Source organism: Toxorhynchites rutilus, chromosome 2 (assembly GCF_029784135.1).
Source record: "Toxorhynchites rutilus septentrionalis strain SRP chromosome 2, ASM2978413v1, whole genome shotgun sequence".
Lineage (NCBI taxonomy): Eukaryota > Metazoa > Arthropoda > Insecta > Diptera > Culicidae > Toxorhynchites > Toxorhynchites rutilus.
In genome coordinates, this window is record NC_073745.1 from 288,980,637 (window position 1) to 288,995,344 (window position 14,708).

The window sequence follows — 14,708 nt, forward strand, 5'->3', positions numbered from 1 at the left end:
GCGCCGGAGCTTCGCCCAATAGAGAAATATTGGGCGATTATGAAGCAGGCCCTCCGGAAGAACCCAAAAGTTGTCAAATCGGAGGCGGACTTCAAGAGAAAATGGATTTCTGTTAAAAAAACTACAACCTGACGTTGTACAGAACCTTATGGACGGGGTAAAAAGGAAAGTGCGAGCATACGGGCTTGGGCTCGAAGTATGAATAAAAAGAAAATGCCAAAAGTTGTTTAATAGTTTTAATTTTACTGTCTAAAATTTTCAAAAGGATCGGTCTACTGGGCGAATTTCTACAGCGTTTTTTCCGTGATGCAATTTGATGTGACACACCCTTTACCTGAGTACTTGAGCATAATTGTGGTCAGTACTATCAATTGTGCAATACAATAAGGAAACCAACGCTGCAATGCAGGGTATAAGCACTCAGTTGGTATGTTTCAAGTATTCCTTATGAATGTCAGGTTACTACATTGCTCATTGCATCTTTTTAAATATAACTTCAAAAAAGGATATTGCAATCTAATAAATACAGTAAGCATAAGCAGGTTCGCTTTTGCATCAGAATGTTGTTGCCGTTTGAAATTTTTTAGTTTATGTTAAGATTCTCTGTTTAAGAAAGAGCCGATCTTTTATCTGAGACATTGGGTGCTGTACGAGTTGGAGCAGAGATATGTTCAACGACGTTTGTTTCCATACGAACAGCTGCTTGAAGAGTTAGAATGGAAAGGATATTTGCTTCGCATTGTAATAGAGGTTGGGTTCTTGACGATCCATATGCGGAAAATTGTTCTGAGCTCTTGACCATGATTCGCAATGACCCTTGAACGAAATACAGGCATCAAATGGTGTTTTTCACCATGTATTTGAAAAAATCAGTTCGACGTAGTATTTTATGAACCGTGAAAACAAACTGGAACATTTGCTGGTGATCTGTGTTCAACACAAATGCTTATCCGCAATAGTAAGAAATGAACAGCAAATTTATGGTGGTAAACGATTGCACAAAGCGTACCATCGGTATTCTGCGATAAAATGCACCTAATTCGAGACCCACTAACTTCTCTTTCAGTAAATCCGCCTACAATCAGTTGCCGCTTGAAATACGAGCAACCATAGTGAAGATCGTACAACCAACCTCGGTGGGATTATGGTCATGCACTGACAGAGAAAAGGGAGGGAGTTCACGGAGGGTCTAGCTGAGCATTCACCTTGGAGGTGCGGCTCAAAACGTTCCTCATCTCAAGGGGTCGCTGATTACTGCCCTCGTCCCAATGTAAGATTCCACAGGGAGTTGGTGCTGGTCCTGTAAGCCATACATAAAACACAAATAAGTATAGAAAAAATTGAGATGGAATAATCGGACTTGACCGAAACAAAAAGCTTTGTCTAGAGATTGTCAGCTTGGAACTATGTAATTGTAAGTCTCTCATCTTTCTTGAGAGTACCCGAATTCTGTCGTGTATATTGAGAGCACACCATTGTAGCATTATAGCGCTGCAGGAGGTGTATTGAATAGACTCGAAGGTACGTTTGCTCCAAGGTCGTTACGCCACCCTCAAACCCTCACATCCCAAATTTGGCTCCATTTGCTGGATTAGTTCTCGAGTTATGCAGAAGTTTGTATTTCATTTGTACGTCAGAGAGAGCGAAGTAGAGTCTATTCACCACAGAAACGTTTCGTGTCCCCTAAAACCTTTGCATGCCAAATTTAGCTCCATTTGCTAGATTAGTTTTCTAGTTATCCAGAAATTTACCTTTCATTTGTATGGCAACCAGCCATACATAAGAAAATGGAATATAGAATACACTGTAGAAATTAAAAAAAAAATTATCAAGCTGTTGTCAAGGCAACACAAGGCAATCTTTTTCTGTATTTTTTTGTTCCAATCAGTTGTGAGTTACAGGGTGTTAACAATGAAAGTCAACAATGAGAAAATTCGGTACATTTTACACTTTTTCTTTGATAATGATGAACATGCAAGCCAGGCCGCCCATATTTTAAATGGTGTTTAAGGTGCCGATAATGTAACAGCTAAATATATTTGGGTTTATCGATTCCATTCAAGCATTTTTGATGTTGAAGATGCACCTCGCAAAGGCAGGCCTGTTGTCGAAAATGTCGATGAATATATGTATTCATTCAATAATCGAAGTTATACGGCATGCTAGTAATTGTAGCATCGCCCTGAAGCTAAAGATCCATCATAAAATGGTTTGAAACCATTTGCGCAAAGCTGGATTCAAAAAGAAGCTCAATTTTGGGTCACACTTTTGTGGCGGCGATCCTTTTGGGATTTATGTTGTTTATAATGTAGTGTGTTCCCTGAGTCAAGTCAATATAAAAACACATATCCCAATCAACATTTATTTTGACAAAAAACATGATATCAGCGTGGTGAAGCAGCTTAAACGATGGCCAAACGAGGACCAGCGGCCAGAAAGGCTCCACTGTGCATTTGATGAGACTTGAAAGTAAAATCGGGCAATCCGAAGCCTCTTAACACTTTCATCGCCCCGTCACCCAGATATAGGGGATACTTTCGTCGTTTAATTTGAACAGGAATTTTTAAAAAAAATTGATAGAATGTAAATATAGAATAAGTAGAATAATCAAAAAATCAAAACCATAAAAATATAGTTGTTATACTATATTTATTAAACGGTTTTATTTAGCATGATCGTATGTATATATGCTTGAATGTTTATTTTTAGGGTTTGCCCAAATCAATAGAAATTTAACTCTCTTCCTGTTGACCGATTGATCTGAAATTTGGAACACACTTTTATCTCTGCTGTTGTTATAAAACTGCGTATTCCATGATCTTGAAAATCTAAGATGGTCACTACTACAAAATGGCGGAATACATATTTTTTCAAAATCCCATCAATATGGGTATCAAATAAAATGGCTTGACTAGTAGAACATAGACATTTATGAAAAAATGCAAATCCAAGATGACGGCCGCTACAAAATGGCTGAATACATATTTTCTCGAAAAGCCATCAATATGGGTTTCAAATGAAAGGGCTTGCCTAGTAGAACATTGTTATCTATGAATACGGCAAATGCAAAATGGCCGCCACTGAGAAGGCTTGACTAGTGGAACACATTAGATCATGAGAAATCATTGAAGATGGTCTCAGTTGCCAATTACTTTTATTGATGTAACTCCCGTATATCGGTAGTAAATTAAAGATTCCCTTCCTTTTGATTATTTTTTTTTTAAATTTAGTACACTTTTTTTTTTGAGTTGTCATTATAATTATGCGTGTTCCGCAATACTAAAAATTCAATTTGGCCGAGACTACAACATGGCTGATTTCATGTTTTTTATTTCTCTAAAATTAGATGTTGATCGGGATAAGTGTATCAAATTAATTGACTTGACTCAGGGAACACACTACATTATGAACAACATAAATCCCAAAAAGATCGCCGGTACGTCATTCAGCTTTTATTGCTGAAATAAAAAAAAAATTATTTTGAAAAGGAACAGGTACTGAACTATAAAAATGGGATCTAATTGTAATACGGAACAATAAAAACATAAAAGAAGTCATTGTGTGTGTTTTTTATAAATTTATATTTTGGATAAATGGTTATATTTTATTTTATCTCGTGATATTGGCTGAAGTACTGCAGACACATTGAGGTATGTTTGAACAACTGGAGAAAAATGTTTTAGTTTTTTATCATTTTTCATTGCGTACATCGCCACGCTAACACACAGATGCATCGAAACATCGCGAGGATGACCATTTCTCGAATTGAAAATTGTCAAAATCCGTTCGCAGAAAAAAAATAGTTATTTACGTTAACTTTATTTCATAAAAACGTGACCTGTTTTCTGATTTGGCACAATAATGTAAGTCAAAACACATGTACATCTGTGAAAAAACTTTTTGGAATAAGCAGGGGATTATTCGAGTTGCGCAATTATTTCTCTCATTCTCACGAAAAAAAAACTTGCAACTGGCTTCTTCTTTCAACTTTTAATCTACCAACAACGAAGAACAATGAGAACGAATCACGCGAGAAATTGGAGATGCCCAATGTTTTATAGTTCATAACGATTATTTTGGTATGATATATTTACAGAATCGTTGCATTCGATTGAACAGAATATTCCACATTCTCCAATAAAATTTTAGTTATTCTTCGTCATATGTACAGTAAATACGTTCGGTTGAATTTCATTGTTTATTATTATTGACAACGCGGTAAATTGGTTGCTAAAATATTTTTTTGTAAGTTTACTTATCAGAAGCCAGTTGATTTCATTCGGATTCATCAGCAAATCGATTCATTCCTGAATCGATCCCGAATTCATTATTATTGTTGTCCGCTTATTTCTCTAGCGCACCGACAGTTGAATTTGGGCCCCGCAAGAAACTTGACCGAATCATGCTGGGCGACAAAAATGTTAAATAAAGTTTTGTATTTCACGCAAAAATAATGGATTTCGTTTTTCCCCAACCTAATATTATGTATTCCATTGCATGGGGATTAGATTTTTTACATTACATATCTTCACTACGTTAAGTTTCGGTTGAACAATTACACAGACAATCAAGTTTTCAACTGGCCCACGTTGGTGCCTTAAAGTGGACTTTTCAAAAAAATATTTCATTACCTACTCGCTTTCCAAATGAAAAATTCTCTGTCCCAGCGCGAATCAGATAGGAAATTCGGTGTCAGTTCCCAGGGTCAGACGCGTTGTTCATCGTGTGAATAGTGGTGACTGTTTAGAGATATAACAGTTTCCAGTACTAGATTCAACGTTCAACCGTTTGAACACGGGGGAGCGCGATAGGGCTCGTCTTTTTTTATGTTAGCATTTTCGAATTGGCGTCTTTTCACGTAGGATTTCTTCTTTCGGGAACATTTGTAAAAGGGGACTTCACGCGTTTTGTCCTGCAAACTAAACTTTTTGTGACCTAATCAGTTATCAACGATCATTGGATGTTAGATCAAAATATACCCAGACCAGGGATGCAAAATTTCGAAAGAACATATTGAAATCGAAAAGCAAATTTTGTCTGTGCAAAATATCTCCACCAACACTCTTCACTTCTTTCTATTACGGTGCCTATAACGATTTGACTGCTGGCTAATTTTCGTTCTATCGACAGAAATATCAGTTCATTCTCGATGTCAGTGAATGCTGAAGCCGCAAAATATTACCTTTCATTGCGTCCTGGTGAAATTTTCGTTGGTCATAAAACCGCAAACCCAGTACTCGATTGTGCTGTTGCCCATCGATGTGGGTGCAATAAACGGCACAACAACGGGACCGGGCTAGAAATAAACCAGGAAAACATACACACGAACACGCGTATAAACGTCTGACGCGGTGTCAGTGAGATGACATTTCTCTGAATGGAATTTTGTTCTCTTCCACTGTCAGCTTATCGAAGATGCGTATGAATATTTCGGGTGTTCATTCTCAGTGAGACAGTGAAACGAATGAGTGAGGGGAATAATGCACGAACCAAATGTTCCACGTGACGGAGTGTCGGTAGCATGTAATTAAGTTCAGTTCATTTGTTACGAGCTGCAGGGGCATTGGTGATTGAATTTGATCTTGTCTCAATATCTTGCTCTGTCAGTAAAATGAGTCTGAGATATTGCTACCCTGACCCAAACTCATCCGCATTTTTGGCAAATGCTCACAAAATTTGCTCCGCACTCAGAGGGTTAAACAAATTTTTCAAAGTGTATCTAAATTATTATTATTCCTAGAAAATTCATTGGCTTTCAACAACTTTTTCGAACATTTCAACATCATTAACGTAGCTGAATTTCGAGCTACGATTTTTTGAGAAAAATATCAGTGTTAACGCCTTTACAAAAATCAGTTGTATTCGAAATAGCTGTAGTTAAAAAAAACAAAATTGGAGAGGGGTGAGGCAGTGACTGAAATTTGGAACGGAATTTCTCTATGATCAATTTTTTTTTCTGACTATTTTTTAAAACACGATCCGATGCTTTCACTTGTGTACTTTCATGTCATACAGCTCTGATGCGGTATAGAATAACGTAAGTACCTATTCTCCTCACTCACTCAACTGATGAAGAGTTAGCCTGTCATGGATTAATCCGGATATTTATGAACATTGGAGTAAAGGAGTGTTTTCAGTATTTCAAAGTTTTTCGAATTTTTTGTAGATAATAAATTTGTTTTTAGGGGGTAGTGTAGACCTTATGTGGTAGCATATCTCTGATGCTCGACTGCCGCTTGTCTGTTACCCGGCCACGTGATGAACGGTCCCGCTGTCGTTGCGATCAATGAAAAAATGTATGTAAAAATAGAGAAGATAGAGAGCATGAGCGCAAACGCAAACGCAAAGTTTATGAAACTGAGAAACGGATAGATTACTATTGTGACAAGCACTGTATTTCTAGTACTCTGGCGCAGCGCATCTTGAGCGCTAAAAGGCTTCTACACTAAACCAGTCTACAGGCAAACTATCTCTAGAAATATTCATTTTCTGTTCTGTATCCTTCTTTGGCGCTGCGCTCAGGTCTCGCTGACTAGTTGATGTTCGCAGTCGCAGCGTAGCATCATTCTGGAATATTGAGTGCTGAGAGATAATCCAGCCAGACCTCTCTTGGCTACTGCTGCTAAAGTAATTCGCCCGCTCTAAGTCACACAACGAATACAACACAAACAAAGAAAGCTGCGAGAAGAGGTTGTGTCTAAATCCACAAAAAGCCTACGGATGACAACTGTGTCTGTCCATTCGCCTACGCCGGTTTGCTGGTTTTTCGCTCGCATTCTTGTACTCACACAAGAAGGAAAAAGGATGGCTAAACTAAATGATACTGGTGATGAGGACTAAAAAAACTGAAGTGGGTGTCTCTTCAAAAACCAACTAAAAAGTATATTTTTGGTTGAGTTCCAATATATCTTCAACGGTCTGGGAGAACAACTGAGGGATCACTGCCATACACGAATATTTGAAAGAGAACAAAAAAAAAACCGAAATAATATAAAGAATCAGAAAGTAATGAAAACACAGTCTTACGGCCTTAAAACCAATCATATATATAGTACTCGTGCATGCACACAACCGGCGTATTCAGGGTTGTGAGACGCGAACCAAAATCGAATGGAAACGGAAAAGTTTTGTTTTGTTTTTTTTTGTTTTCTTCCGAAACGTTTTGTTTTCATCCGAACTGATCGAAACGTTGTCTAGTTTCTGGTTGAAGCGCATTTTGTTTATCTTTTCGTTCGGTTAGCTTGTGTTTTTTCTGAACTCGCAATGCAAAGCCACAATGCGCTTTTGTGAGGGCTATCCTTTTTTTCCGACTGTAATGCATGGATCTAGAGCATGCAGGTTGGTTCTATTCTGCACCGAGAGATGGTGGAAGTAGTATTTGCTTTTCATCTCCCGTTTGCAGTTGGCAGGATATACCGACGTTTCTCAGATCCGTTTCGGTCGAGTGATTGAAAGCGTCTCAAAACAACATTCAACAGTTAAGAATTGGTAAAAACAACTCAAAGAGGTTCTTATCCATCGCATGATTTCAACTGAAGGTTGAGTAAGGAAACAGAAACTAATATACAAAGCGTATACATGTTCGATTATATATATCTTAATACAGTACGAGTAATATAGCATATCGCATTATGCAGTTATTTTCCACGTATGATGTACACTTCACACAAACAACAGACAGAAAGATAAAATTTTGATGCAGAGTGAGGGTCCCTGGCTTTGCGCATGTACTTCTCCTTCGACCAGTCGGAAAACCGATCGAGAGTGGGCGATGAGAGTGGGTAGATTTATCGATTTGTTTCCTCTGAGATGCTATCCGGCCTGGTATCAATTCATCGCCTCTCGATCGCTTCTCCGTTGGCTCCGTTTTGGTATCGGAAAGGATTCTCGAGTCCACCCGCAATGCCTGACCTTGAACCCACAACTTCCTGCGGTTAGTGTATCCTCAAGAGTGGTTGTTTTTTTTTCTCTTGAGGAGGTTGCAATTTGATGTGGTTAGAAGTGATATTTGAAGGCTGTTAAGTACCATTAGAACTTCCGACACCGAACTGATACTCAGCACATACATTGTAACACCAACTTCCACTGGGGGACCTGGAATCAGAGTTTGCAGTTCAGATTTAGTGGTTTGTTTTGGGTTAATCACAGACCGATTGCTGTGGAATTGAAAGAGTAGAAAAAATTGCCTACATTTGATCGACATTCTCGCTTATCTAATTCTCTTCGCGAAAATATCCGTTGGATCTTACTAACTAATGGTATTGTTTTTCGTGATTTTCATCTTCACACTTCGGACTGTTTCAATCGTTTCATGAATTCGCTGAAAAATATAATCATGGATAACGGAAATACGAACACAAAAATGATTACTGATATCCTAGGTCGTTCTTTTCGTTTGCTTTGTAAATGTCTCTTCATTTATGAAAACCAAATCAATGAGCTTTTTCATGCAGTTTTGAGAAAGGACTGAGTACTTCAATTTCCAGGACCGATTCATTCTATTGCTATGAAAACGTATATCGAGAAGTTTCCGAATTTATTTCTGGATGTTATCGTTCAATCACGAATTGCTTTCGGAAAATGATACAGTGTATTTTATTATCAAAGGATATACAGAACTGTAGTCGAAAACTATACGTCAATTGGAAATTGTTGAGCTGTATGAAGTTTTTGAGCAATAATTATGTACAAGCGTTTATTGTGTCCCCATCGCCTGCTCTAAGTTCAATTGTGGATTTTTATTTGTTCGTTTTGATTTTGCAGGAAAATGAACCAAAAAATTTCTCCAGAAAAAAAAACAAACCATAGAAACCTAAAATCTTCATGTTGTGCTTACTCAACTATACGCAAACGCAAAATGAATAACAATCATAACTAATTACATACAGTACTAACAAAATCTTTATTTCCAAAACGAAAACGGAGGAAGGTGACAACAATTTATGAGAAAACGAACGAATAGAGGAAACTTTCTGTCATGAAAATTATCGTTAACGCAACAGCGGACGTTGCTAACGAGACGATTTCACGCCAGCGCCTTCAAAAGTTTTTGTTATTACAAGCAAGTGTTCCCATTCGGGAATTGTTTTCGGTTTTTACATATCATAAAAACAAACTTCATCAGCATCAGTATAGTTTATGATGTGCAAATGACCCACTGTCTCAAATGATCTTGCTCTTGTCAGCACAAGATTCGGACCCTCACCCCACTGATTCCTGTGGCTACTGGTGCTGCTCAGGTGGAAATTTATGACAGGAGAATAAACACCGTAAAGGGAGCAGTGCTGCATCTTCCAACACCAGAAAGGCGTTTTATATACAAGAAAAAAAGAAAGCTACAACTGGCGGGATTTGTCACTCGGTTTTTGGGAGGAAACGGAAAGGTTTATGACGATGACAGTTTCCCGTGCGGCCAGTTTCCACGCCGACTTATCGACACACGGAGCAGCTGGGACTAAACTGGCATCATCATAAAAGGTTATGGAAGAGTTAGGTGTTCTTGGGCAGTGTGTTGATATATACATATCTTTTTTTTTTCGCTTTCTATTTATTCCAAATATTGCTGGTGGTATTCGTTATGTCGCATGCTTCACATTTCATTTTCAATCATATCATTTCATTTCCGACGCCACCCCCAGTGGGGTGGGACACGGCTGCTGTTTTCTGATGCTCGTTATCGAAACCGGTCGGGGGGATTGCTTCCCGAAATCCTCGGGATGAGCTAACCACCATCCATCCTTCGAGCCATCACCAACTATCTGCAGGCCAGGAAAAAGGGGTGAATGAATGGTATTGGTCCAGTGACGATTATGATGATTGTGATGATGTGACGTTTGGGGTGAATTCTTTTTTACTGTTCCCGATTACGGGGATGGATGAGGGTATAGTAATTGTTTGGTGGTAGTGTTGGGAGATTGTGTGAGATTGTTGTCGAAAGTTCGACCGAGAAACCTTTGTTTGTTTTTAAAGATTGTTGCTAACGAAGATTTTTTACCACTATTGTTTATCAGTTTTTTAGTCGATTGTTGATTCACACCTCACGGGAAGGAGACATCATGTGTCGAATTCAGCAGATATTAGCGTTGATACCAATTCTGACCAATATATTCGCTTTTGCAGAGGATACCACGAAATGAATGAAATTGAAATTTATCACAATTTGTGCATGTTTAGAGTTATATTATATTTTTCTCATAAACTGGTATGCTGATTGATAAAAGCACCTGAACAATGGGTGAGGTTCAATAGCACGAGAGGGATTTTGCATAGATATGAGGATTATTCGCTTAACGGCCACTCAATCCGGTATCGTTTTGGTTAGAACAATTTTAAATAGAAGAAAATTAAGTTAACTAAAAATCATATTTGTATAGAACTTGTCGGATAATGATCCAGGATCCAATTCTACTCCAGTAGCTAGCAAAAAAATCACACCTAGTTCGAGAAACATGGATTGATTCTATTCGTGACATCAACATTTTTATTTATTATATTTTTTTATATTTTTATTTACTATTTAGGAAATATAACATTTTAAATGCATTGTTGAAAAATCATACTTTTTAATATTAAGAACTTTTAAATCTATGACGATTAAAACCTTATAAAGTAAATGATTTTGGTTTGTCCAGTCGAAAATATGATCATGGTTTGTTCACTTTTTTGAATGGTCTAATTCAGCACATCTTTGCCAAATCAGGTATTCGAATGTTTCAAAACATATAAATAAAATTTTCGTTTTCATGATTTACCGTAGTTTTATAGTATATTTTTACGGAATCACATGTTTTACAGGATTATAAAATACACCTTCTATTGGTGTCAATGCGCCCCTCATTCGAGCTAACTTTTAATCAATCACCAGATGATTATTTCGCACGTATTCAGATATTTTCTGGATTATAACACTATTGTAAACATCATGATTGCACACCATTTGTATCAGATTTACATTGCTAAATCATAACATTAACGCATTTTGATGAACTCAATTCTGATAATGAGTTGTCCAATTCAATAATGTTGTTTTGTCCACATGATTTCTATGGCAGCCGCTTGGCGCGCTGCAGTTTGTTTAGGGTAAATGATCTTGGTTTGTCCAATTTGGGGTGTTTTTACGCAACAAGTAAATGCAAATCGATTTTTCTTCATGAAAATAACACATAATCGATACGAGTTTGGGTTGGTTGAAAAGCCCCAAGTCTCTAGTTGCTAATACTACCATAAGGTGTTGAAATTAGTCAAATTTTTATGTTTTTTAACGATTTTCCTTAAAGAAGATTTATGATCATGGTTTGCCCAAAAAAATGATCATGGTTTGTCCGGTTTTAGAAATCTCCATTTTTAATGAAAACATTCGAATTCACAAGTAGATGTTGCATTTATCATTGCTTGAGATTACTGTCATCATATTGATTCATTCATTCGCTATCCAACTCTTGACGAGTAAAGTTCAGTGTCGTTATTGTGCGTTGCCACTTTTACTATTGTGCGATTGGTATAGTGTACGAGTGAAGGTCATTGCTGTCCGCTTTCGAATTGACCTTTTGTGAAGTGGAACAAAGGAAGCAGCGCTCTTGCAGCTTGCAGCCCTTGGCGGCTGTTGAACATTGGCATAACGGGATCGCCATCGTGTGGCTGTCGTTAACGGGAATTATCATCACGTGACCGTGTGAGCTATTCTTGCGCTATTGTGTTGATCCATAGCGCGTAGCCTCTGTCTCTCCCTGGTTAGGGCAGTAGAGCGCAGTATCGGAACAACTTTTATATTAAGGTACACATAACCTTATGGAAGCCCCCAATCCTTTCGTCACAGTCGAGACATTTCAGCCATCGACCTTCAGCCATCCCGGTCCTGTGTACGAAAGTAGAGAGGGGGTCTTCCAGTCCTCTTCAGCAGGCAATTATGCATTTGATTTGTACGTATCCCTTCCAGTAACGCACCTTGCTTTCAGCTATCAAAGGCCGGGAGTTTCTGATATATCCAGTCGAGCGACTCAATTTGTAGAAGATGCAACCCCAGCCGTCGCTCTCAATCCATTTACAACACCTGAGCAACATCATAGCGTTGACCCTTCAGCTGCTCCTGGATACGATTCACCCCGACGAATCTTTGCTCTGTACTATCAGAATGTAAGAGGGATACGTACCAAAATTGTGCAACTGCGATTGCTGCTTTCTAGTTGTGACTATGAAGTGCTTGTCTTCACGGAAACATGGCTTCGTGCAGATATCGATAATGCCGAAATATCACCCGAATATAAAATTTACCGTTGTGATCGTAGCGCCCAATCCAGTCAACACTCTCGTGGCGGAGGTGTATTGATTGCAGTCAAATCTCACCTCAACAGTGGAGTCGTTATATTGTCAAATTGTGAAAACCTTGAGCAAGTAGCAGTTTGTATAAGATTGAAATGTCGATGCATCTATCTCGTCGCTGTCTACCTTCCGCCTAACTCAAGTGTTGACTCTTTTTCTGCACATGCCAGTGCAGTTCGACAAATCGCCGACCGTGCTTCTGCAGTGGACATCATTGTCTCTTTAGGTGACTTCAACCTCCCACATTTACAGTGGCAATTGGATGATGATATAAACGGACTTATTCCCTCGAATGTTTCTACTGAGCACGAGCAGGTTCTTATTGAAACTATGTTTACCATCGGATTACAGCAGTTTCATCGCTATTCGAATGTGAACGGTAGACTTCTTGACCTCATATTCGTAAGTCACCCTGAGCAGCTCGATATTATAGAGCCGACTGCACCTCTACTGCCGGTCGACACTCATCATGTACCTGTGGTCGTGCTTTTCGATGAGAGAAGTGATGTTCTTGTGGAACAAAGAACGTTAGATAGCGAACTTCGTTTTGACTTTCGCTCTTGCGATTTTGGGCGGCTTAAAGTGGTATTGGATGACATTGACTGGGACATTTTATTGCAAACCGGATCTTTGGACAGATTAGTTTCTAAATTTTACGACAAGCTTTTCTCAGTACTTGATGACAATGTCCCACGCAAAAGACGAGCAATTCACAACTCCAACAAACCCTGGTGGACCTCAGAACTTCGGCATCTCCGTAACGTCCTAAGAAAGGCCCGTCACCGTTTCTTCCGAACAAAAACCGAGATCAACCGCGTAAATCTCCGTGATATTGAAGCTCATTACAAGTCGGTACTAAAATCCACCTACGATAACTATCTGTCCAAGATCCAGGCCAGTGTTAAGCAAAACCCATCGTGCTTTTGGGACTTCGTAAAGAGTCGGCAAAATTCAACTCGCATCCCACGCAATGTTATCTTCGAAAATGTCCAGGCCAACACGGACACAGACGCTGCTAACCTGTTTGCCTCATTCTTTGAGAGTGTGTTCAGTGTAGCATATCCAGTATCGAAACGTGACAGTTTTGCTCATATTCAGTCTCACACCATCAATCTACCCGTCATTCGCTTTTCGGTTGATGATGTTGCAAACGCCTTGGACGATCTTGACATCAAGAAGGGATGTGGTACAGATGGCATACCATCCCTGTTACTTCAAAAATGCTCCACTGAACTTGCGAACCCTATTGCTCGCCTCTTCAACAAATCGCTTCAGGAGAAAACATTTCCAATAGCATGGAAAACTGCTTTCGTTGTTCCTATTCACAAATCGGGAAACTGCAATCAGGTGACAAATTATCGTGGTATATCTATGCTGTGCTGCCTAAGCAAGGTATTTGAACGACTAATGCACAAGGTTTTATACTACGTGGTGTCTCCAATAATCTTCAATGGACAACATGGGTTTATGAGGCACCGTTCAACCACATCAAATTTAATGTGCTACGTCACCGCACTATCACGCGAGATAGAAGAGAGACGTCAAGTTGATGCGGTGTATGTCGACTTCGCGAAAGCTTTTGACACAGTCCCACACTTCCTAGTAACGGAGAAAATGAAATGTATGGGCTTCCCTGACTGGATAACGGAGTGGATTTCATCATACCTTTGTGGTCGCACAGCACATGTCGTCGTCAATGCAGCTAAATCCCGCAGCTTTTATATCACGTCTGGGGTACCACAAGGAAGTGTTCTGGGTCCACTGCTGTTCAACATATTCATGAACGATTTGTACTCACTGCTTTCATCGCTCAAGCTCTCTTTTGCCGATGATCTTAAAATATACCGGGTGATTTCATCTCCTTTGGACTGCGTAGTTCTTCAAGATGACATTAACTCAATGCTAGAGTGGTGCTGTGATAATGGGATGCGAGTCAATGAAGGGAAATGTAAGACTATATCTTTCGGTCGCTCTAAAAGCCCCATAGTCTTCCAATATAAAATGGAATTGACGATATTGGATCGCACAACGGCAATCTGCGATCTTGGAGTCACGATAGACTCAAAACTGAGATTCAATGACCATGTAGGCATTATGACTGCCAAAGCTTTCTCAGTTCTGGGTTTCATACGCCGCCACGCGTACGAGTTCAGTGATATCCATGTTCTGAAAATCATGTACTGTTCGTTGGTCCGTAGCATTCTTGAGTACGCTGCTCCTGTCTGGTCCCCCTTCTACGTAGTTCACAACCTGAGGATTGAACGGGTGCAGAAAAAGTTTATCCGTTTTGCACTAAGACAGCTACCATGGAACGACCCACTGAATCTCCCCCCCTATGCCGACCGATGCAAGCTCATAGGACTGGATACACTATCTGTCAGGCGTACAAC

The 14,708-nt window shown here is 39.2% G+C and overlaps 1 protein-coding gene across 12 annotated transcripts in view; it reads right to left on the reverse strand.

The window, feature by feature from the left end:
- Positions 1 to 14,708, reverse strand: part of LOC129767924 (gamma-aminobutyric acid receptor subunit beta) — a 182,912-nt gene that overhangs the window by 91,959 nt on the left and 76,245 nt on the right. For 3 of the 12 annotated variants that reach the window (XM_055769204.1, XM_055769214.1, XM_055769206.1), the window contains exon 4: positions 8,027 to 8,094. The exons of the other annotated variants lie outside the window; for them this stretch is intronic. In XM_055769204.1, coding sequence (XP_055625179.1) covers positions 8,027 to 8,094 — 68 coding nt within the window. The remainder of the gene's footprint in view (positions 1 to 8,026; positions 8,095 to 14,708) is intronic. 12 annotated transcript variants of the gene reach the window in all.